General features: G+C 34.7%; 2 protein-coding genes across 3 annotated transcripts in view; both read left to right on the top strand.

Annotated features, from left to right (window-relative positions):
* The window catches only part of LOC114328979 (myosin-2-like), a 32,406-nt gene extending 25,731 nt beyond the window's left edge, over window positions 1–6,675 (top strand). The window contains exons 6-8 of the mRNA XM_050647869.1: window positions 1,669–1,859; window positions 2,426–2,620; window positions 6,435–6,675. Of these exons, the coding sequence (XP_050503826.1) occupies window positions 1,669–1,859; window positions 2,426–2,620; window positions 6,435–6,611 (563 nt within the window). The 3' untranslated portion in view covers window positions 6,612–6,675. The remainder of the gene's footprint in view (window positions 1–1,668; window positions 1,860–2,425; window positions 2,621–6,434) is intronic.
* An 11,555-nt stretch (window positions 6,676–18,230) lies between these two features.
* Window positions 18,231–24,664, top strand: part of LOC114328972 (transmembrane protein 53-A) — a 43,653-nt gene continuing 37,219 nt past the window's right edge. Inside the window, exon 1 of one of the 2 annotated variants that reach the window (XM_050647874.1) lies at window positions 18,231–18,421. The gene's annotated coding sequence lies outside the window, so the exon portion shown is untranslated. The remainder of the gene's footprint in view (window positions 18,422–24,664) is intronic. The other variant, XM_028277972.2, reaches the window with a different exon arrangement.

Below are 24,664 nucleotides of genomic sequence, written 5' to 3'. Positions count from 1 at the left end.
AAATAAACCTCATTTTCGTCATCAGCACCCTCGAAAATATAAAGTATGAATAAAATTAGCCATTCACCCCTCCGTGGTCAGTATCTCGAAAACTAAGCGCTTTTTTGAGGGTGTGCCGCTCGTGTAATTATGTTTAGTAGCAACTTTAAGAGATGACTCATAAGGCTTATTGTACGGTATTCTTTGCATGTTTTGGTTCCTGTTTTTTTTGGAAGTGGTCATTCTGTTAGGATTTGTCCAGTTGTATATATGTTTTTGGGTATATAATAATAAGCGAGTCTTCTACACCTATCGCCGCTTCTCGCATCCTAATTTCCAGCGTTTTCTGTCGAAGCAATCTTTAGTTTTTAGGTCCCTGGCGGTCATTGCATCTTCGACATCTTCTCTCCAGGATCGTCTTGGTCTACCTCATTTTCTTCTAGTGGGTGTTTCAGGCATTCTCTGAAGGTGTCCATACCAGTTGAGTAATTTGGCTTCGGTTGTGTCTATTATGTCTATATTAATTTCCATTTCTCTCCTAATATCTTCGTTTCTCACCCTATCAAGTCTAGTAAGCCGGCAACATCGTCTCCAATAGTTCATTTCCATGGCCTTAATTTTTGATTTGTTTCTTTGGTTTATTTCCCAGAGTTCGGCGCCGTACAACCAATACTTTCTATTATTGTTTTATACATTCTTCTTTTATATTCCACAATAGTCCGTGTAGCTGTCTCGTGGCAGATTTTGCTTGGCCAATCCTGGAATGTATTTCGTCGTTACTCCCTGCTTTTGAAGTTATTTGGACTCTTAAGTATTTAAAGGTTTCTGTTGGGTTTATAGTTCTCTTTCAATTTTTAGGATTTCTGGTGTTTCTCCTACAACTAAGTACTCGGTTTTTTGTATATTAATTGTAAGGCCCCACTTAGTGTACTCCTCTTCCAGTTTTCTGAGCATATAGTCTATATTACTCTCGTCTTCAGCTAGAATGACTTGGTCGTCAGCGAAATGTATTTTGTACAATCTATCGTCATCGATTGGGAGATGTTAAGTATCTATGTAATTAGTGCTATTGTTTCGTTGTCCATTAGTTTGAGTAGTTCTGCTTTTCTATTATCGGGGCCTGCTACTTTGCCAACCTTTAGCAGCTGCTATTGCAGAATAAACTTCCTAATGTAATATTTTTGGTCCATCATTTACCTCTTCTTTTAGCTCAAAGGTGTTATCTCTTTGGTCTTCAAACAGTTTCTCTAGATATTCTTTTCACGTACTTATTTTACTCTGCTTATTTGTCTGAGATGATGTTTCCGAAGAATCAGTTAAATTTCCTTCAGTTTCCTTAGTAGACCTGTGAGTGCATTGCTTTCCTATGTATCTACATTGTGACTATTGTACTTTGACTGTAGAGTCTTAATTTGTTTGCATCTATCCATTGCTTTTTTTCTTTTCTTTTTCGGTTCTCTGATTTTCATTATTATTGATATATTTATGGTTTTATATTTGTCTGGGTTATTTTTGCCTTTTCCCCTTTCGTCCATTAGTTTCAGGATCTTATCTGTTATCCATGATTTTTGCTTGCTTAATTTATCTACCCTTAAGTGCTTATCCTTTACATTTTGATATATTTCTGTAATCTGTTTGATCATTTATTCTTCGTCTATGAAGCATAAGGAATATATATTTTATTTGTAGAAGAAGAATATCAAGATGAGTCCTTGTATGCAGCAATTGCCGATAAGGATATGGAACTACCCGAAGAGGAAGAGCCTGCTGTGAGAGAATCTATTGATACGGTCATCGAAGAACCAAGAAAGATAGTTCCAGATTTAGAAGGTGATTTAGAGGATGAAAAAATTCTTTTAGAGGATTTAGAACGTCTAAAGGTAAACATGTTCAAAGTAAAATATCATTCTTGCAGCAGTCTTCATTGCAGCATCCATTTGACTTGGAAATTGTAGAAGTCTTGGAGGTGTCACCAGAAAAGTGTACCTATAAGTTTTCAATTTAAAAATCTTTTAGTAATATTTTTAATATTTTCAATATTAATAATTTACTATTAGGATTGAAAACTACTTCGTCTTTCAATGACAGATGGCGCTAGCCACCTACTATCATCACTTCAGTTGCAATGTGTGGGAAAACCTCTCGATACGAATCAGTTAAAATATGGAGAACAGTGCCTACGTTCCTTCCGATGAAGGCTCCAATAAGAGCCGAAAATCGCGATTCAAGGGACTGGACTGCACTCCGTATTCTAATTGAAAAGTAAGATTGTTTTGCCTTCGCATTGCAACTGAATAAAAATGGTATACATTTTTATTTTAAAATATCATTCTTTTTAGTCGAGTTGGAAAAATAGTCATCTTTTTAGTTGAGTTGAAAATTCTTGATTATTTTGTGGTTTATTTCCACATTGTTATATTTTATGCTTATTTCGCTATATTTTTAGTCAATACAACAAGAAATTCCTGGCGAAGAAGATGAAGAGATTGAAAAATTTAAGTGCAGGCTTATAGCTGAAATGCCCCTTACAGATTCGCAACAGGTAGCTATAGAACAATTTAAGAAAAAAGAAGAAGAAGAAGAGGTGGTTGAGGAAGTTGTTGCCGAAGAAGAAAAGAGCGAAGAGGAGAAAGAAGAAAAGGTAGATGTCATAATGTTTTTTATTTCTCTGGTAACTCATATTTTATATAGCATACTTTCCATGCTCTGTATATTTGTTTACAGTTTTAGGATTTGTCTCGTTAATTTTTTAGGTTTAATTTGTATTAAGGTTCTTTAATCTTCTCTAAAAATGAAGAACTGACTTGTCATGTTGGTGCCTAGCACTTAATCAGTGTCACCTATCTTAATTTGGTCCCATTGCTTGCAGTTATTATTCTCTCTGAAACATGTTGAACACCTGTAACAGGCATATCTGATATGCTGTTTTAGCCATAAACCTCGATTAACCGACGATGAATAGGTGAAATCAATCTTTCATTTGAAAAACATCACAGCATGAATTTCACATTGGCGGTAACAGCGACCGGGAACTCCACCTTCGAACGCTGCTAGGCCGACACTGAGCAATGCAGCGAGGTGAAAGTGGTGGGGTGACAGATAGGGAGAGCTGATGTGTATGACAGTGTTGCCAGATTTCTCCCAGCACGTCCCACTCTTTCTCAGCGGCTCAGTGAACCTTATTTTACGAATAATCCTAGTAAATTTAAAAATCGAGCTGTCTCGATAATTCTTTCTAAGATGTCGCATTTCTGAAATACTGGGGGTGGGTCTTTTTCAAATTAGCACTGTGCATGATACACAGTGCATAATGATTTATCATCATCATCCAACCAACTTGCGTCCACTGCTGGACATAGGTCTCCCCCAATTGTTTCTACACTTCACAGTTTTGTGCTGATTGCTGCCAGTTTTTACTAATCCGCCTGATAACATCTGTCCATAGTGTAGGCGGCCTTCCTCTACTGCGTTTATCTTCACTTGGTCTCCATGCTTTCGTGTCCATCTTGAATCCTACAACCTGGCGACGCGTCCTGCCCAATTCGATTTGAGATTGGTGACACATTCTATAATATCTGCAATACCGGTTCTTTGTCTGAGATCATCATTTCTTATTTTATCCCTTATGGTTACACCCAGCATGGATCTTTCCATACGCCTTTGTGCAACCCTCATTTTCGACGCTGTTGCCTTTGAGTCAGTGTCTCTGCTCCACATGTCATTACCGGTAGCACACATTGATCAAACATTTTTTGTCTTTTTAAACTGATCTTTATACTGCTCCTAAATGTGTCTCTCAGCGCTCCGTAGGCTGAGCAAGCAAGAGTTAATCTTCTTTTTATTTGGCATGTTTCGTTATACCTGCAAATTGGCAAATTCTAATTTCATGACCTAAGTAAATGTAGTTTTCCACTAGTTCACGTATAATCAGCTGACTGCTAGAAACCAGATTAGTAATAAATTTAGTTTTAGTAAAGTTAATTTTCAGGCATCTTTTCCAGCAGATAGCGTCTAACTTATTTAGCATTTCCTTTACTTCTCCTAGGTCATCACTTATAAGGATTATGTCATCTGTAAAACGAAGATGATTAAACTTTTCTCCATCTATTGTGATCCCTTTATTGTCCCAGTTGAGCATCATTAAGGCATATTCCAGAACAATTATGAATGAATAGTTTTGGCGAGAGTGTGTCGCCTTGTCTTACGCCGCGTTCTATACTTATTTGTTTGGTTTTATCATGTATCTTAACATTCATTGGTAAATGACTCTTTATGCCTCTTTATGCCTCTTTATAAATATTATAGATTAGGTTACTGTAACGATAGTCGGTATTGATTTAGAGCTTCTAAAATGCTATCCAGTTCTATCATGTCAAAGGCTTTATGAAACCCCACGAATAGGCCAGGGACCGAAGCTTTTCACCTCGCAATTTTTACAGAATGGATCGATTTGCTTGAAAATTTGAGAATAAGTAGTGGATAGTCCAAGGATCAAAATCTATATGATTCCAAAAGGCGCTTTTACCATGGGGGTGGTTGCCACCCCATCTCGGGGGTGGAAATTTTTTTATTATATTTTGACCGCAAAAGTTAATAAAAACATTAATTCTAAGCAAAAAATGTTCTATACATTTTTTTGATAAAATTAATAGTTTTTGATTTATTCGCTATCGAAAGTGTTAGTTTTATATCGAAGAAATCAATGTTTTCGATATATGTATTCATTTACGATTCACTCAATTTTTGCCGTAGATAAATTTTTTTCAAACCAAGTTCTTGGGAATTAAATAACCTACAATTTTATATAGAAACATTTTTTCGTATCTCTGATGCTAATCTTTCTATTCTGAAGAAAATGGCATTTTTACCAAACTACAAAAATTCGTTATTCGCTTTTAACTCCAGTTTTTTAATAACTAATCATTCTAATCCAGAGTCAAACTTCTAGAATCTATTAATAATACATAAATAAATAAGAATGGATAAGGTCAATGACTAAAAACATCGCTAACTTACATTATTATGCTTCCAATTGGTTTCCCCCTTTATGTTTTTCAAAAAAATATATTGATTTTTTAACCGTAACTTTTTTAGTTTTTACTTTAGAAAGTGCGATAAAAAATAATTTTGTAGGTTTTTACCAGATCTATAAGATTATTAATATTAAATCTTTCTAGAATCCTTACTTGCAAAAAGAGGTGACTTTGAAAGGGTTCGTAAAGGTGCTTTTGCATGTTATTACAAGATTTAATTGTCAATAGCTCACTCAATTTTTGCCGTAGAAAAAATTTTTGCAAACCAAGTTCTTGGGAACTAAATATTCTACAATTTCATATTTAAACATTTTTTCGTATCTCTGATGCTAATCTTGCTATTTTGAAGAAAAGGACATTTTTTCCAAACTACAAATATTTGTTATTCGCTTTTAACTCCATGTTTTTTTTAATTAATCATTCTAAGCCGGTGAAACTTCTAGTACCTATTAACAATACATAACTAAAAAAGACCAAATAAGGTCAATGATCAATTTTAATTAGGGTGATGATTAGGGGGTTGCTTCCGAACACTTTTTCGCTGAAAAAAATAGGGACTGATATTCTTTTCATTATAAGTGACTTAATTTTTGAGCTAGAGACTTTTTTATTTTTGAAGATAGAAATTTTTAAATACTCTAAATTAGTTAGAATAAGTTGTCCTCGAAAAATGCATAGTTTTCCCGTTTTTTGACTTTGAATCTACAGTATTTAGCATTTGAAAAAGAAGAGCCAACATATAATAAATTATAGCTCGATTACTATTGGTCTTAATGAAAATTTACAAAAACGGTTTTGTTTATTTTTTCAAAAGGTATATTTTTGTTAGGTAAAGTTGTTTTGATAAAACGAAAACTTTTGGAGTTATTAGCAGAAAACTTATTAAAAACATTGATTTTTCGATATAAAACTAACACTTCCGGTAGCGAATAAATCGAAAACTATCAATTTTATCAAAAAAATGTATAGAACGTTTTTTGCTTAGAATGAACGGTTTTACCAACTTCTGTGATTAAAATATAATAAAAAATTTCCACCCCCGAGATGGGGTGGCAACCACCCCCATGGTAAAAGCGCCTTTCGGCATGATATAGATTTTGATCCTTGAACTATCCACTACTTATTCTCAAATTTTCAAGCAAATTGATCCATTCTGTAAAAATTGCGAGGTTTTGTCCTATTTTAAGCTTCATTACTTGGACTAGAATGCTAGGACAAGGGTGTTATTATATTCTATTGACTTTTCAATTAGTAACTTACTGCCTGCAGATGGTCGTTTGTTCCAAAGTTATAATTCATTTATTCACTTATTCATTTATTCACCAACGAGATAAACCCAAAGTTATAATGAGATTATGTGATATATTATAGAAGATCTTTGAAGCATAATAATTAAACTAAATATTTTTGTTACTTTTTCAGGTGTACGAGGATATATGGGTCGATAAAGTTCCTGGCATAGGACCAATCGTTCCAAACGATTTGATCGAAGCTGTGGAAGAGTACATGAAGAGTGTAGCTTCAATTCAACATAGTATGGTTATGCCCAGAAATATAAGACATTACAATTGTCCACCTTTGGAAGTTATTGAGACGTAAAATACAGTGATCCCGAAATGATAATTATATTTTTATTAAGTCAATAAAAACAATGTAAGAAGTTGTTTTACTATTTTATTATAAATAGATGGATTAGTGATGAATTGATTGTTTAAAAACTCTTTGTCATAAATATGTACTTGTTTTTTTTTATTTTTATACCTATCTATAAAATTTTGGTAAAAGACAAAATGCAAAAGGCCAAAGGCAGAAGGCAAACGAAGAGAGACTACCTACGTGTTTGAGAGAGAAAAATATTAAGGAAGATCTTTGGGCCTGTGCTGGATGAAGCATTAGGACAATTAGGTCTGGATCCGCGTACCAAAAAAAAGTTGATTAATAGCAAGCTGAAAATATTTGTTAATAGCTTAACGGTGTTTAGTCGGACAAACTTTGATGTATGGGAACACTGGAACAGGGAAAGTTGTAATCGTGGAACGTGATTTTAATTGTGGAACGTGTCATCCTGACAAGTTTATGATTGAGAGAACTATCAGGTTGTTTTTACGTTTAATCAATAGCAAGCTTTATATAATACACACACCGGCAAAATTAGCCGAACACGTTAAAAATGGGACATGTTTGATGTCTCGTATTTCATAAACCAGTAGTCCGATTTGAGTGATTCTTTTAGTATGTTATAGCTTTATTATTTAAGAATATCGTTGTAATAATATTGTTGCTAGACAGGTAAATACCATTTTATACCGGGTGTACCAATCATACTGTGTTTTTTTCTTAAAGTTTGGAACACCCTGTGGAATATTCTAGCACATGTAAAATATTAGAATTAATACTCGATTGTAGACTTAGGCTTGCTTAACATTTTCCTTTTCGATTCATTTACTTATGTGAGATAATAAAAAAGTTATGTGCGTTAACAGCTATCCATGTTTTTCATCAATAAATCCTCATAGTAGGGGAGGAAAGTATACTAAATTTGCAGTTACTCGAGCGTTATGGGAACCTATTGGATTGTGAAGAGTATGTGCTAAAATCAGAAAAAGGTTAAGTTAAGTTTTCCATAAAGTGGGGGACTTTTCATTTTTTAATTAAATTTTCCATTTGAAACAATCATTTTTCTCCGATTATAGCGCTATCTATCCATAATTTGAAAAAATATGTCGAATAAAAGTTGCTTATTTTTACGTAAAGAATCCAAATCTGCAATAAAAATTGGGGGCTCCTATTTAAGATTTTAAATTAAATCCCCCACCCCACCTCCGTGGGGGCTCGTGACACCCCACGGAGAAGGGTGTGGGGTAAATTAAAAATTTAAAATACGAACCCTACGATATTTTGCGAAATGAACATCAGATCATAAAACTGCAAAATACACCTATTCAATATTTTTCAAAAATCTACCGAATGGCACCAAACACGACTCCTCACGGAGATGGGGTGGGGGGTTACATTAAAATATTAAATAGGAGCTTCCAATTTTTATTGCAGATTTGGATCCTTGACGTAAAAATAAGCAACTTTTATTCACAACATTTTTTCCTATTATGGATAAATAGCGCTATAATCGGAAAAACCAATTGGTGGAAATGGAAAATTAAATTGAAAAATGGAGAGTCCCACACTTTATGGAAAACTTAACTTAACTTTTTTTGGTTGTAGCACCCACTCTTCACAATCCACTCCAGGTCACAAGAACGCTCGAGTAATTGCAAATTTAGCATACTTTTCTCCCCTACTAGGAGGATTTATTGATAAAAAACATGGCTAGTTGTTAAAACACATAACTTTTTTATTTTCCAACATAAGCAAATGAATCAAAGAAGAAAATGTTAAGAAAGCATAATTCTACAATCGAGTTTTAATTTTAATATTTTATATATGCTGGAATATTCCACAGGGTGTTCCAAACTTTAAGAAAAAAACACAGTATTATTGGTACACCCGGTATAAAATGGTATTTACCTGTCTAGCAACAATATTATTACAACGATATTCTTAAATAATAAGGCTATAACATACTAAAAGAATCACTCAAATCGGACTACTGGTTTATGAAATACGAGACATCAAACATGTCCCATTTTTAACGTGTTCGGCTAATTTTGCCGGTGTGTGTATATGAAAAAATTTTTGTCCGACTAATATATTGGGCGTTTTAATAAGTCCGACACGTAGAACATCTCAAATGAAAGGAATTATGTCGGTGATAAATAGCAGTCTGATTTTTGCATGAGAGTTTAATGAAAGGGTACAAATCAATTGGAAGTTCTGTTCGAAAAAATGCATGGGAGGTTTTCGTAGTCTGACGTTCGAAATCTGTAATCTGTTTCACAATTAAAACTTCCCCTGTTCAGTGTTCCACTTCATCAAAGTTTGTCCGACCAGACACCGTTAAGCTGTTAACAAATTTTCAGCTTGCTATTAATCAACTTTTTTTTGGTACGCGGGATCCAGGCCTCAATTTAGAATAAGAACTAACAAAGAGCTCGAAGAACTTTACCCAGACACCAACATCAAAAAAGAAATAAAGTCCAGAAAACTCCAATGGGCAGGACACCTCACAAGACATTCTGACCAAAGAACAGTAAGCGAGCGCTCACAACGAGGCACCAACCCTCGCTCCCTAGTATTGCTCGTACCATATTATCGATCGCCAGGTAATAGACCAGGGCGCATCTGTAAAAATATTAGTACATTTGGACGTTGAGAGGTGACTCAAATTTTTTTGCAGAAATTGCTTGAAAATAAATCAAATAATAATATTTGAGTTATCCTCCCTCTCAAAAAGGTCCGGAACATTGTTTAAATAATCAAAATGTCAAAAAATTAAGGTAAAATTCGATGTTTTTCTTGGTTTTTAATTATAACTTTAAAAGTATTCATTTCCGAGAAAAGTTGTACTGACATAAAAGTTGCGTAATTAAATTTCCTACAATATAGAATTGGTTAAAAATTTAAAAAATAGTCACCCTTGTTGCAAAAGAGCAATAATTGTGAAAAAAACGTACAAAAACAAGTATTTGTATTTTACATATTTCCACCATTTATGCTACACTTAGGACCTTCATATTTCACCCTGAAAAACTTTATGATACAGTAAAACAATACTGTACATTAAGATCGTTTCAATAAATTTTGCAAAATAAATTTTGCAATCCAGCTTTCGTAAAAAAAATTCATTTTTTCAAAATGTTACAGGACTGAAAATAAAGCAGGTAGTATAGCATTCGCAATTTTTCAAAATTAAAATCGATTAACACCACGGCGTCAGGAATTTTTTTAAATAAACATTAATTATTGGTGCTACGCGCAGGACAGCGGATAGTTTGCTCTGATTGGGCATTCCAATGACCTTTGATAATGATTGATACATTTTAATTTTTATTACATTTCGATACAAATAAATAAATTTGTTTATTGCAAAATAAAAACACATACTCTATCCTTTGAAATAACACTTTTATTAGCAAAAACTTTCTTTGCTCATATATTTTAACTTAAATAATAAAAGTTTATTATTTTTAAACATATGCAATTGTTTAAACAATATTTCACAATCAATAATAAAATTAGTTTGATTTTTGTGGAATTAAAATATTAAAATACAACAAAATATAGAGTAAGAAAATAATATATTAGATAAAGATTGGAAGAAATTTTGGTGGAAATCAACTTGTGTGAATCGAACACCGCTGTCCTGCGCGTAACACCAAAAACTATTGTTTACTTCAAAAATTTTCTGACGCCGTGGTAATTAATCGATTTTAATTTTGAAAATTTGCAAATGAAAGGTACAGTACACTTCTATAAGTAAAAAATTTTTTAACTTGCTATCTGTTTTATTTTCAGTCCTGTAACATTTTGAAAAAATGAATTTTTTTTGCGAAAGCTGGATTGCAAAATTTATTTTGCAAAATCTATTAAACGGATCTTAAATAAATTTACAGTATTGTTTTACTGTATCATAATGTTTTTCTGGGTGAAATATGAAGGTCCTATGTTTAGTATAAATGGTTGAAAAACGTAAAATGCGAATACTTGTTTTTGTATGGTTTTTTCGCAATTATTGCTATTTTGCAACTAGGGTGACTATTTCTTAAATTTTTAACCAATTTTATATTGTAGGAAATTTAAATATACAACTTTTATGTCAGTACAACTTTTCTCGGAAATGAATACTTTTAAAGTTATAATCAAAAAACGAAGAAAAAAATCGAATTTTTCCTTCAATTTTTGACATTTTGATTATTTAAACAATGTTCCGGACCTTTTTGAGAGGGAGGATAACTCAAATATTATTATTTGCTTTATTTTCAAGCAATTTCTGCAAAAAATTTGAGTCACCTCTCAACGTCCATCACAAAACAGATCCGCCCTGGACTATAAAATAAATGCATTATTTTAAATGCGAGCGTTCACGAAAATAAAGAGTACGAATACTTTGCTCTAGGCTAGGATATGATGCGATGGTCTCCGATATGAACGCACCGTAAGGATAAGAACAGAATAAGTGGGTCGCGGTGGAGGTGGAGGTCGCGGTCGATGTCGACATCCATGTAAAACAAACACATTGTGGTGAATGAAAGAGAACAGAGAAGGTAAGTCGCGGTGGAGGTTTAGCGCGATGCCATCTAGGAGGTTTACATCGATGCTTTTAAAAATAAAATGAGTTTGTTTTTACATGAATGCATACTGCGATGCTTCCCTGTGATTGATGCGTTCAAGCCCATTTGTCATTCCCCTGTCCCCTGCCATTTCGTGCGCTACGGTACTAGAGTTGCTACCTATAATCTCCTTTGCGTATTCAGTTCATTTTTAAATTTCAAGTGCTAAATATGAAAGAGGATCTGATATCTGATAGCAATTGTGCAGCTCACTTTCGTATTATGGGACAAGACCCGGATGCACTATTGGGTATAGTAACTATCAGTTACCACTTTTGTAATAAAAATTTCATTATACTACTTCACTTGATAGTGGTCCTAGCTCGACTGAGCAGCGCAGGTCTTATCTTGAAGAAAGGCACTTCCAAATAAGATATGATGACTTTATAACAGACATTCATCCTATAAAAGCTGGTGTGCCCCAAGGAAGTATACTTGGTCCTATACTTTACACTTTGTTTACAGCTGACTTTCCAACCGATGACCATCACCTAACAGCTACATTTGTAGATGACACTGCAATTATGGTGAATGACAAAAATCCCGAAATTGCGACTCGCACATTACAAGCAAGATTACACAAAACACATAAGTGGGCTTGTAGATGGAGAATAAAAATTAACGACGAAAAATCAGCCAATGAAACTTTTACAAAATGTCACGGTGACACACCATCAGTATATTACAACAACCACCTAATACCAAAAAAAGATAGTGCCAAGTACTTAGGATTACATCTAGACACAAGGCTAACTTGGAAAACACATATCTGGAATAAACGTAAACAACTAGGAATTGTACTTAAAAAACACTACTGGCTACTTGGAAGTAACTCACCTCTATCATTAAAAAATAAACTCCTGATCTACAGTTCCATCATAAAGCCTATTTGGACATACGGCGTACAACTCTGGGGTACATCATCTGACAGCAACATTGCGATCTTAGAACAATTCCAGTCAAAGACATTAAGAACTATAGCAACTGCCCCTTGGTTTATCTCAAACCAGGTCATCTACAGTGATCTAAAAATTCCTACAGTGAAACAAGTGATCGCGCAGTGTAGTGATAAATATCTAAAGCGTCTTGAAGTGCACTCCAACAATCTTGTAATCGGTCTTCTTGACAACAGTGTACAAAACAACAGACTAAATATTCGTAGTCCACTGGATTTACCCTATAGACAATAGACAACAAGTAACAGTTTAGAATAAGTTTAGATTAAGTAGTGAAGTAAATAGATATAAGTCATACCAATGTATATCCAGAAACATTCAACCAATAGAGTTATAGCCACTGGGCGATCACTCTTAATGTTTCAAATTCTGTTCAACAAAAATGCTTAGTGTTTATAGTTTGAAATAAACAGATGGCGTTTGTAACAATAAAAAAAAAGTTCATTTTTAAATTTCAAGTGCTAAATATGAAAGAGGATCTGATATCTGATAGCAATTGTGCAGCTCACTTTCGTATTATGCGACAAGACCCGGATGCACTATTGGGTATAGTAACTATCAGTTACACTTTTGTAATCAAAATTTCATTATACTACTTCACTTGATAGTGGTCCTAGCTCGACTGAGCAGCGCAGGTAACCTTGCTATGTGCTGTCGACATCGACCGCGACTTAACTAGTAACGACCTCCACCTCCACCGCGACCTAGTGTATTCTGTTCGTACCATAGGCTGGTGTGGGAAGTCCCAACTGGAAGAAGGCCACCCAGACGCCCTTGACTCCGGTGGCGAGATAATATAGCAGGAGACTTAAAAGCTATGGGCGTGGAGAATTGGATAGAGGTTGCTAAGACAGAGAACAATTGAGGCATGTTGTCGAGTCGTCAAAAACCCACGAAGGGTTGTAACGCCGTAACGCCACGGAGTAAGTAAGGAGTATCAAGTTTTAACTTTAATTTAATAAGTAGGTCACGTCTATTTGCCAATAAAATATTATTTTGATAAAGAACATAGGCAAATATGGAAAGGATAGAACACACATGAGTTTGTGTTTGATCACATCTATGATTAGAGAAAAGCAACTTCACTAGAAGCTATTCGAGAGGCTCAAGTAAAATGCTGTCCTAAAAGAAGCCAAGACGAAAAAATAACCATTGAAACAAAGCAACTAATGGAAACTAGAAGAAAAATCAAAGAAAACGAAAGCACTGACGAAGAAGAACTGCGAAAAATAAACAAAGAAGTATCAAAAGCTATAAGGAAAGATTTAAGGAAATTTAAGAATGAAAAAGTCCAGCGGACTATAGAAGAGAATAAAAGTCTGAAAGTCCTGAGAAGGCGGCTAAACAATGGAAAATGCGAAATACACAAACTAAAGAACAAAGAAGGAGTCCCCACATCAAATAGAGAAGAACTACTACACATAGTTGAAGACTTCTATCAAGAACTATATACAAGCCAAAGAGAAGACCAAAAGAATTTAGAAGCCGCTGCATCACGCAAAGTTATCAACCAGGGTTCAGAGCTCATGCCAGAGATCACACTAAGCGAAATCCAGGACGCAATGAAAAGGATGAAAAACAACAAAGCGCCAGGAGAAGATGGAGTCGTAATAGAAGCTATAAAGATGGGTGGACGTGTCCTTCTCAACCAAATAAAAATTTTGTTTAACCTTTGTCTAACAGATTGTTGCATACCGGAAACATGGAACAATGCAGTAACAATTTTACTACACAAGAAAGGAGACAAGGCGCACCTAGAAAACTATAGACCAATCAGCTTATTGAACCACATCTATAAAATGTTTACCCGAATAATTACGACAAGACTAGAAAAAAAGTTAGATTTCTACCAACCCCGAGAACAAGCTGGATTCCGCTCAAAATTCGGAACGAACGATCACCTACAAACAGTAAAAACCTTAATAGAAAAGTCGATAGAATATAACAAACCACTGGTACTTATCTTCGTAGACTTTCACAAAGCCTTCGACACTGTGGAATTAGACAGCATTATAACTGCTCTGAACAATAGTAGAATAGATTACCGGTTTACAAAGTTAGTGCAAACATTATACCAAAACGCCACAATGCGTGTAAAACTACATGATACTACCAGAGAAATTCATATCAAGCGAGGTGTGAGACAGGGCGACACTCTCTCACCTAAATTATTTATAGCGGTCCTCGAATACGCCTTTAAAATGCTAAAGTGGGAAAATAGAGGAATAAAGATAGATGGAGAAATGCTCAATCATCTGCGTTTTGCCGACGATATAGTACTTATTACCGAAGATCTGGGTGAAGCACAACAAATGCTACTAGAATTAGAAAACGTGTCTTCAACAATAGGTCTAAAAATGAACATCAGTAAGACCAAATTTATGACAAATTTAGTTCCCAGCGAACACCTAACCATCCAAAATCAAGTGGTAGAATTGACAGAAAAGTACATATATCTCGGTCATGAAGTCAGAATAGGCAAGGACAATCAGACCTGCGAATTTCAACGACGAATAACACTTGCTTGGGCGGCGTATGGATCACTAAGAGACATCTTTAAGAGCAACATCCCGACAGCTATGAAACGGAAGACATTTGACCAATGCGTTCTTCCTATTATGACATACGGAGCAGAAACTCTCACGCTCACAAAAACAACAGCACTAAAAATGCGAGTGGCACAAAGGCGCATGGAAAGATCGATTCTCGGCGTGACAAAAAAAGACAAAATAAGGAACCAAGACTTAAGGAAAAGAACAGGTATCACTGATGTCGTTGAACGTATAGCCAAGCTGAAATGGAATTGGGCAGGTCACATAGCGCGACTGAAAGACTCACGATGGACCAGAAAACTAATTGACTGGCGCCCAAGAGAAGACAAACGCAGCAGAGGACGACCACCAACACGCTGGATGGACGACATTAAACGAATATCCAAGAAATGGCAACAAGAAGCACAGAACCGTGAAGAGTGGCGAAGAATGGGAGAGACCTATGTCCAGCAGTGGACAGAAGAGGTTGTATGATGATGATGATGAACTTCACTAGGCAAGACATTCCGCTGTAGATTTTTTTTCGGGCTGTAGGTATCATTTAAAATTTGATAATATGTCTCATTTTTAGAAAAATGTTTATCGAAACAAAATATTTCTATAAATCTGCTCCGTTGTTCTTAAGACGGCAGGACATGCACCCCACTTACTACCCGCTTGCTTTCTGAGTATGCTGTTCCTATATAGTTGTTACTTTCCTACTCGTCCTTATGCAATGTTGTATGTAGGTGAGGGACGGTTCAGAGTTACTCCAAGATATATAGGTTGGTCTGTGTGTTACGTATGTGTGCAATGTATTACCATTCCATGCAATTTGGAGTTTTCGTTTGGCTTCCCTTGCGCGAAGGTGGAAGGCGCAGACTTGGGCTTTAGAAGGATTGGGTCCCAGGAAATCCTTCAGGTAGTACGCCTTCATTGTTTTTGAGGTAGTTTCGAGTTTCTCCTCCACCTCTTTAAAACCCATTCCTTGAGCACATAATATGTGAGATCGTCAGCATAAAGGAAGTGCTTAATTTCATTCGGCGTCAATTGGTTGTTGGTCTGAATCCTCCTTGTTGTGGGATGAGGTGCTTGTCGACATTTTTCTCTATTCTGGCGAGGATGAGTTTCTCGTATAGTTTAAAAAGTAACACAACAGGGAAATAAGTCTGTAGCTACTGTGATTTTCTGGACCCTTTTTTGGTTTTAACTAGGCTATTACTTTAGATTTCCTCCATGATTTTAGAATTTCACAGGCTTTATTGTTATAGAATTGCAACATTCAGTTTTTGCTCCTCGGTCTAGATGCTTTATTTGTTCACTGCATATAATCATCCACACCTGCAGCTTTTCCGTTTTTTAACCCGTTCATACCGTTGTGAATTTCTGTTAGTGTAAAAGGAGTTCCTAGCTGGTTTGTCTCCTGATTCAATCTTCTTATAGTGTTTTGGTCTTTATATCGGTTCATAGATCTTCCGTTCATAAGGAGTTGAGTAGCGACTTGGTTTGCTGCAACCTTGCAATTGCAAGGCGGTTTAAGTTCTTTAGGATCATCGTTTTTTTACAAGGTTTCATGCTATCTTGCTACTATGTATCATGTCCATTTCTTCCAGGGTTTCAATTTACTTTTCCTTTCTGGCTTGACTCAGCTGTTAGAGTAGGACTGCTCCGCAGTCAACCGTTTCTTGGATTAAAGGACAGCGGAGATCCCGGGAATATATTGTTGTCTACATCCCCTGGGGATAACTTTCCTAGAAACATTTTTTATTAGCTTTACAAATTTTTCGTAGTTCTTTATTTTCTTTAAGAAACTACGACGTATATACAAGTTAAGGGCGGGACACACATATCCACACCGTTGCCGCACCGCGTCCGCACCGAGCAGAGACTGCAATGCTGGCCATGCTGTCTCTACTCGGTGGGGGCGCGGTGCGGACTCGGTGCGCGCTCGGTGCCGATATGTGTGTCCAGGCCTTTAGATTATGTAGTATTTATTTTGACTTTAACTTCCTTATGACGAAGTGACTAAACATCGAAAAGAGTGCAGATTTATTCCAGGGCCTGCCTTAATTACAATTTTTTTCGATTCCTCCTTCATAATCTCACAAAAATGCGGGTTTCGCTTTATAGTCGGAGAGATAGAAGCGGGTTTTGTGCGTGATAAGTAATATGGAAAAACTATACGGGGATATGTTGAATTAGTTGTGTACATGACTTTCCCAACGGCCGGAAACCAGAGTGCGGGACGAGGGTAGTTATAAGGGGTCAAAGTCGGGGTTTTTATTATTTTTTTGTGACGCTCATGATCGAGATAGTGCACCAAAATTTGAGAATAAGTAGGTCATGATGTAACTAAGTAAAATCTCCAGGGCTGAATATAAAAAATATAAGGGTTTTTTTGCCATGTGCTTGAATGAGATAGTGCACCAAAATTTGGGAATAAGTAGACGATGGCATAAGTAGGTAAAATCCCCAGAGCCGGAAACTAGAGTGGGGGGACAAGGATAGTTACCTATAAGGGGTCAAAGTCGCGGTTTTTATTATTTTTTTGTGACGGTCATAATCGAGATAGTGCACCAAAATTTGGTAATAAGTAGGTCATGACGTAACTAAGTAAAATATCAAGGGGCGGAACGCTGCGTGGCCGACAAAGAGGTACGGGCAGGAGTGAATATAAAAATTATAAGTAATTTTTTGTGACGTTAGTGAACCAAAATTTGGGAGTAAGTAGATCATGACGTAACTAACCAAAATCTCCAGGGGCGGAAACCAGAGTTGGGGATGAGGTTAGTTATAAGGGGTCAAAGTCGCAGTTTGTATTATTTTTTTTGTGACGCAGCACAACATTTGTCCCCCACGCACCGTTCCGCCCCTGGAGATTTTACTTAGTAATGTCATGATCTACTTATTCCCAAATTTTGGTGCACTATCTCGATCACGAACGGCAAAAAACCCTTATATTTTTATATTCGCCCCTGCCTACAGCCCCTATGTTTTCCGCCCCTGGAGATTTTACTTAGTTACGTCATGACCTACTTACTCCCACATTTTGGTGCACTATCTCGATCACGAACGTCACAAAAAATCCCTTATAATTTTTATATTCACTCCTGCCCCCACCCCTTTGTCGGCCACGCAGCGTTCCGCCCCTGGATATTTTACTTAGTTACGTCATGACCTACTTATTACCAAATTTTGGTGCACTATCTCCATCATAAGCGTCACAAAAAAAATAATAAAATCCGCGACTTTGACCCCTTATAACTACCCGCGTACCCCACTCTGGTTTCCGGCCGTTGGAGAAAGTCATGTACACAACTAATTCAACATATCCCCGTATAGTTTTTCCATATTACTTATCACGCACCAAATCCTCTCCCAGCTCTTAGACTATTACTGAATAGGTAATTTAGGAATTTTAAATTCTAAATATTTAGTAAATTATCATCGGTCAAGACTAATGGACTTACTATGCTGATTTAAGTCATCGCTATTGTTTTTAAAATACCTACAACTCATACGTTTAAATTTCATTGACAGCATATGGTATCACACTGTCACATCGTGTAGCATTTATTTACTGTTCAGTTAAAATGAAAAGTGGGTTCTTGTGTAGTGTTTCCATACCTATTGCGTAAATTTAAATAATGTAGAACTATCAGAAACATTCCAACAAATGAGTTAATTATTAAATGGTAAGCTTTAATAAAAACAAACATTACGTTAATATTTCTTGTTCCTTTTGGGCTCCATTCTGCAATCTTGTTTAACCATGTATTTTCTGCTCTAGGTACGTGGTCCTACCATTTTAGTCTTCTTTCATCTATACACTGCAGGGCATCTTTTTCCACTTTCATTCTTCTCCTTGTCTCTTGATTTGATATCCTGTTTCTTCTGGTCAGTCCACAGCATCTTCTCCAGTATTCCATTTTGGTCGCCAGAATGCTCTCTGTTTTTTTTGCTGCAATGACCCTTTCTGCTGCATATGTTGTGAAACTTCGTACCAGTGGCGCGCGGTGACATTTTCGGAAGAGGAAGCGATTCAATAAGGGTTTAACAAATATTTTCTTACGAGGGTCGAGATCAAAACATATACCTACTTAATAGGTGTATACCTAATGTATTACCTGTTAACTTATATCGACTAAAAACAAGAACTACAAAAAATTAGGTATAGTGTTTAACCCAGTCTGAGAGACATGTACACGCCTTGAGAATGAGATTCGGGTGATACAAATTCATTGAGGCAAGGAGGATTTACTCTTATAAGCGGGCGTCACTCCATCCCGCCCCAATGCTTCATACTATCCACTTCCCCTCCGATAGCACTCTGATGCGCTATATGGGCTCTCTATCAGCAAAGTGCTTATTATGTGGGAGTCCTGGATACAAGGACTCACAAACGAAATCCTACCCAGATCAATGCAGGTTAGTGACTCTAGTGACTTAGTATATCGTATATCTAGTGACTTATCATCGATCTGTACTGCTTGCTCAGGGTCGAGTCCCTGCTCCAGGCTTGGTTTCTTTAAACTTAAAAAGAAGAGTTCTATTCAAAATTGTTTTTATATTCCGATTTCGAATCACCTTCCATAACACACAACTTTCAACAATATGACACTTATTTACTTATACTTGAGTCCTATTCTCTTATCAACCAATGCAAATTTTTTGTCGATAACATCGTCGTAAAATTTTGGATTTTCTGATAATTGTTTAATAAATGCACTCTTTTTCAATGGATAATATGGCAAACTTGGAAAGTCTGTCTTCATTTGTAAAATTTATTGTAAAACTTTTGATGCGTTTTAATACTGAAAAACTTCGTTCAACTGATGCACTTGTAGCTGGGATAGTTAGTACCTACTACTTAATTCACACAACTTGCCCACTTCACACAGAGACTGATTTAAACCAGTAGTATTCAAAAAATTCAACCGATTCCTAAGTATTTCTTTATCACTAATTTCAGGTGTTTTATAAATGATATTTAACTGAGAATGCAAAGCTAGATTATCAAAAAAAATCATAATTTAATCGTACTGAATTAAATAGGTACATACCTCTGTGGGAGATTTTAATGAATTATAATTAGACATATTAAAATTATATAATTCTACATATTTTATTTCTTTAAAATTTTCAAAGTGATAATTCATTTGTTGTAGAATATTATCAAAAAGTTCGACGTATAATCGTCGATAGGTCTCTCTTTCGCCGACAATATCAATCATCATTATTTTTCTTTTAGGTTCGAAGCCCATATTTTCAGCGTTATTCCAAATATTTTTAAACAGCTCATTTTTTTAATCATCATAAGTCATCAAATTGTCTTATACAAAATGCAATGTCACTTGACTTCGTCTGTAAAATGTCGTAGGTACTATAAAATATAAGTAAAAGGAAAAATCTCAAAATGTCAAATAAAATATTAGTAAAAATATTAAGCAAAAAATTGAAATCGAGCCATTTGTACCTAAATACCTACCCCTTACAGCAGCAGTAACAGACTCCGCATCTCGTTTTCGAATCGGAAGCGGTCGGACGAGCGCTTCCAGGCGTATCAAAATTCGCGTGAAAGGAACATGACTAGCGAGTGAGGTTATTAAACCCTGACCAATTTTTGAACGGGACAAATGCATGACAAGCAGCGATTTTGAGATGCGCTTCCGTCAGGACCGGACTGAATCGTTGAATTGTGTGCTTATTTGAGACCGTTCGTATGCGATCAAATTTTAATAATGTTTCAATGCCTATTAGTTACATAATAGATTACTTAGATTAGGGAAACATTGTTGATAATTAAATACTAATTAATAATATATGTATTTTCTTATATGGAAGTATAGGGAAGCGGTAGTTCCATCGCTTCCATGGACCTCACGCCTCTGCTTCGTACCATAAGGGGAGGTACCCCATATAGTACAAATTTGGTATAAGGGGCGATACAATGGACTCTCTCGGATAAGGTTCGAAGAAGAACCGATTTTAATTTTGCAAATTGCAAATGAAAGGTACAGTATTCTTCTATTTGTAAAAAAGTTTAACTTGCTATCTGCTTTATTTTCAGTCCTGCAACATTTTGAAAAAATGAATTTTTTTTGCGAATTTTTTTTGCAAAAGCTGGATTGCAAAATTTATTTTGCAAAATATATTGAACGGATCTTAACTAAATTTACCGTATTGCTTTATCATATCATAATGTTTATCTGGGTAAAATATTAAAGTCCTAAGTGCAGAAGAAATGGTTGAAAAACGTAAAATGCGAATACTTGTTTTTTTTATGATTTTTCGCAATTATTGCTATTTTGCAACAAGGGTAACAATTTTAAAAATCTTTAACCAATCTTATTTTGTAATAAATTTAATTACATAATTTTTATTTTAGTGCAACTTTTCTCGGAAGTGAATACTTTTAAAGTTATAATCAAAAAACGAAGAAAAAAATCGAATTTTTACTTAATTTTTTGACATTTTGATTATTTAAACAATGTTCCGGACTTTTTTGAGTAGGAGGATAACTCAATTATTATTATATGGGTTAGTTCCAATAGACCAGCAAGGATCTGTTTTTAGGTGGATGTGAGAGGTGGCATTCAGGGTGATAACTTCTTTAATAATAATTGATTTATGCTTCTCCTCAAATATGCCCGGAACATTAATAAAAAAAATAAAATATTTAAAAATTTCAAAAAATTTCGTTTTTTTTTCTACTTTTTTTGCTTATAACTTAAAAACTATTCATTTTAGAACAAAGTCCTATAGAAATAAAACAAAGGTAATTAAATTTTCTATCAAATGCGATTGGTTAAAAATGTCTTAATTTATCACCCTTGCTTCAAAATAGCAATAAATATAAAATAAGGGGGCAAAACAAGCCTGTCCCTATTCAATGATTTTCCATCACCTAGGTTACATTTGGAACCTTCCTAATTCGCTCAGAAAATTTTTGTAATGTGCTAAAACCGTACACCAAATTTCATTAAAATTGACTTACTAGATTTTGCATAATAATTTTGCAATCTAAACTTTTTTTAAAAAATTAAAATTTTTTAAAATCTTGCACAACAAAACTAGAGCATACAAAGATTTGTCAATTTTTTTACTTATAAAGAAGTACTCCACCTATCTAATGCACTTTACAGAATTGAAATCGGATTATTTAAGCAGCCTCAGCAATGTTTTAAATTTATAAACAATTTTTTAAATTTATAAACAATTTTTTGTCTTATAAACAAATTAGTGCTGTGGCCAGGAGGGGGTGCTACGGGCTCCTTTATTTAGATGGACTTACCCAAGTTTTTTATGTATTTTGACCCGTAGAACACGAATATTTTGGGTAACAGTTGATCCGGATGTCGATAAGATTGTTATAAACAAAGAACTTGAGGAATTACATAACATCGATTTTTCGCAAAATAAAACATTTTTTTGTATTTCTTGGGTAATTCTAAGCAAAATATGTTCTTACAAGTTTTTTCGTAGGATGCATAGTTTTCGAGATAAACGCGGTGGAACTTTCAAAAAATCGAGAAATTGTAATTTTTGAACGTGAATAACGTTTGATTAAAAAATAAAATAGCAATTCTGCTGACAGCATTTGAAAGTTTAAGTCAAATTATACCGGTTTTAATTATTTGCATTGCTAAACATTAATTTTTTTATTATTAAACAAAGCTATTTGTTTATAAGCCAAAAAATTGTTTATAAATTTAAAACATAGCTGGGGCCCCTTAAATGGTGTATTAGATAGCTAGAGCACCTCTTTATATGTAAAAAAATTAGCCAACTTCTAAATAGTCTACTTTTTGTTCAGAAAGATTTTAAAAAATTTGAACTTTTTTAAAAACATTTAGATTGCAAATTTATTAAGCAACATTTATTAGGTCAATTTTAATGAAATTTGGTACACATTTAAGTATGTTACAAATAATTTCCTAAGCGAATTACTAAGGTTCTAAGTGCCACCAAAGTGGCTAAAAAATATTGAATAACAACAGACTTATTTTGCCCCCTTATTTTGTATTTATTGCTATATTGCAGAAAAGGTAATAACTTAAGACATTTTTTACCGGTCGTATATCATACAAAATTAAATTATCTTTATTTTATTTCTCTACGACTTTGTTCCAAAACGAATAGTTTTAAAGTTATAAGCAAATAAAGCAGAAAAAAAACGATGTTTTTTGAAATATTTAAATATTTTAATTTTTTTATTAATGTTCCGGGCATATTTGAGAAGGAGCATAATAAGTCAATTATTATTACTGAAGGTGTCACCTAACTTTATCTGCAAAAATCAGAATGCCACCTCTCAGATCCAAAAATAGACGTTTTTTCGCAGATCCTTACTGCTCTACAAGCAATTTTTCCAAAAAAGTTAGAGTCGCCTCCTAACGTCCTCAAAACAGATCAGTCCTGGACTAATATTAGACAACCAAGATTACCTAAATATAAGAATTAAAATTTTAAATTTATTCTAATAGTGTTATTTTTATCCGTTAAATTTTTAGTTATTCTAATATAAAAGGTAATGTTGCAGGTGTAATATTTTTTAAAATATGTGGTGAGATTAATCAAGGTTATTGTTGTAATAATGTTATACTTACGGTAAGAAAATTTTTTAAAACTGAACAGTGAGTAAAAATTATATGAATATTCAATTTGTCAAGAAAGAATAGTAACTTTAATAAATAATATTATACCAAAATAATACAATAAAAAATAATATAACAGTCTATCTTCAAGAGTGTTCTATTAAATAAATCCACAGGGAGAAAAGTTTTCCTGTAGCTCTGTTACCTACTTTACCATATTCACAAAAAATTTTGTTAATTAAAATCCTTTATAAAAGGTATACATATACTTTATTAAAAATTCCCTTAATGGGCTACATCACATATGCAGAACGTTTTCGATCTAATACAGATCATCATCAGTGCTGACCAGGATGTTCACATGCTAAGCCACCAAAATTGAAAATATATGGCTAAGGATCCTTTAAAATGTTACAGTAATAGAAACATTGACAAAAATTGTTTTTAAATAACATGGATGTTTTAAATAATGCTAGATTTAGTACCGGGCACAATTTCACCCCTCACATGAGTTGAAGACGTCCTGAGGTTCAGCATCCTCACATATTGAATGATCGATAACAACGATAAAAACCGGTTGCTAAATCTAGGATTATTTAAAACATCCATGTTATTTAAAACAATTTATGTCAATGTTTCCACTACTGTAACATTTTAAAGGGTCCTATATATACATAAACGTCAACGCCTCTCCCGTAGGGATCTATGGAGGAGTATCACCGAGCCGCAAGCCCTTATAATCCCTTGCCGTACCGCTCCACCATAGGCCGATCAGACACCAGCTTAATCCAGACCAAGCCGTAGATTCTTTAGAATTTTAGACTACGACGTTAGCTCTTTTATTTTTCTATTCACCGGTCGATGCTAGAACATCGGTCGTATATTCTCTAGATTTGTCAATCGAGCGCCTCAGATTGCTAGGCTATCTGACCGAAAACATAAACACTAATGAAACTTGTAACAGCTCTAAATTTCCACAACTGGTAAATTTTCATATATTCAATTGAACGACATGTCAAAACACTATTGGGACCGTGCAAGTTCGGAAGAGCGACACCTGGTTTCATAGCTCAGCAACATTTTTAGCACTTTGGTACTATTTTTGATGTCTCGTATCTTCTAAACCTGTTGTCCGATTTAAGTAATTTTTTTTTAATATGTTATAGCCTCATTTTTAACAATATCGCTGTAATAATATTGTTGCTAGACAGGTAAATTTTCATTGTATACCGGGTGTACCAATCAAACTGGGTTTTTTTCTCAAAGTTCACCACACCATGTGGAATATTCTAGCCTTTATAAAATATTGAAATTAAAACTGAACTATAGCCCCAGATTTTC

The sequence above is a fragment of the Diabrotica virgifera genome, chromosome 3 (assembly GCF_917563875.1).
Source record: "Diabrotica virgifera virgifera chromosome 3, PGI_DIABVI_V3a".
Lineage (NCBI taxonomy): Eukaryota > Metazoa > Arthropoda > Insecta > Coleoptera > Chrysomelidae > Diabrotica > Diabrotica virgifera.
The sequence above is the reverse complement of the archived record's forward strand: the minus strand, read 5'-3'. Positions and strand labels throughout refer to the sequence as shown.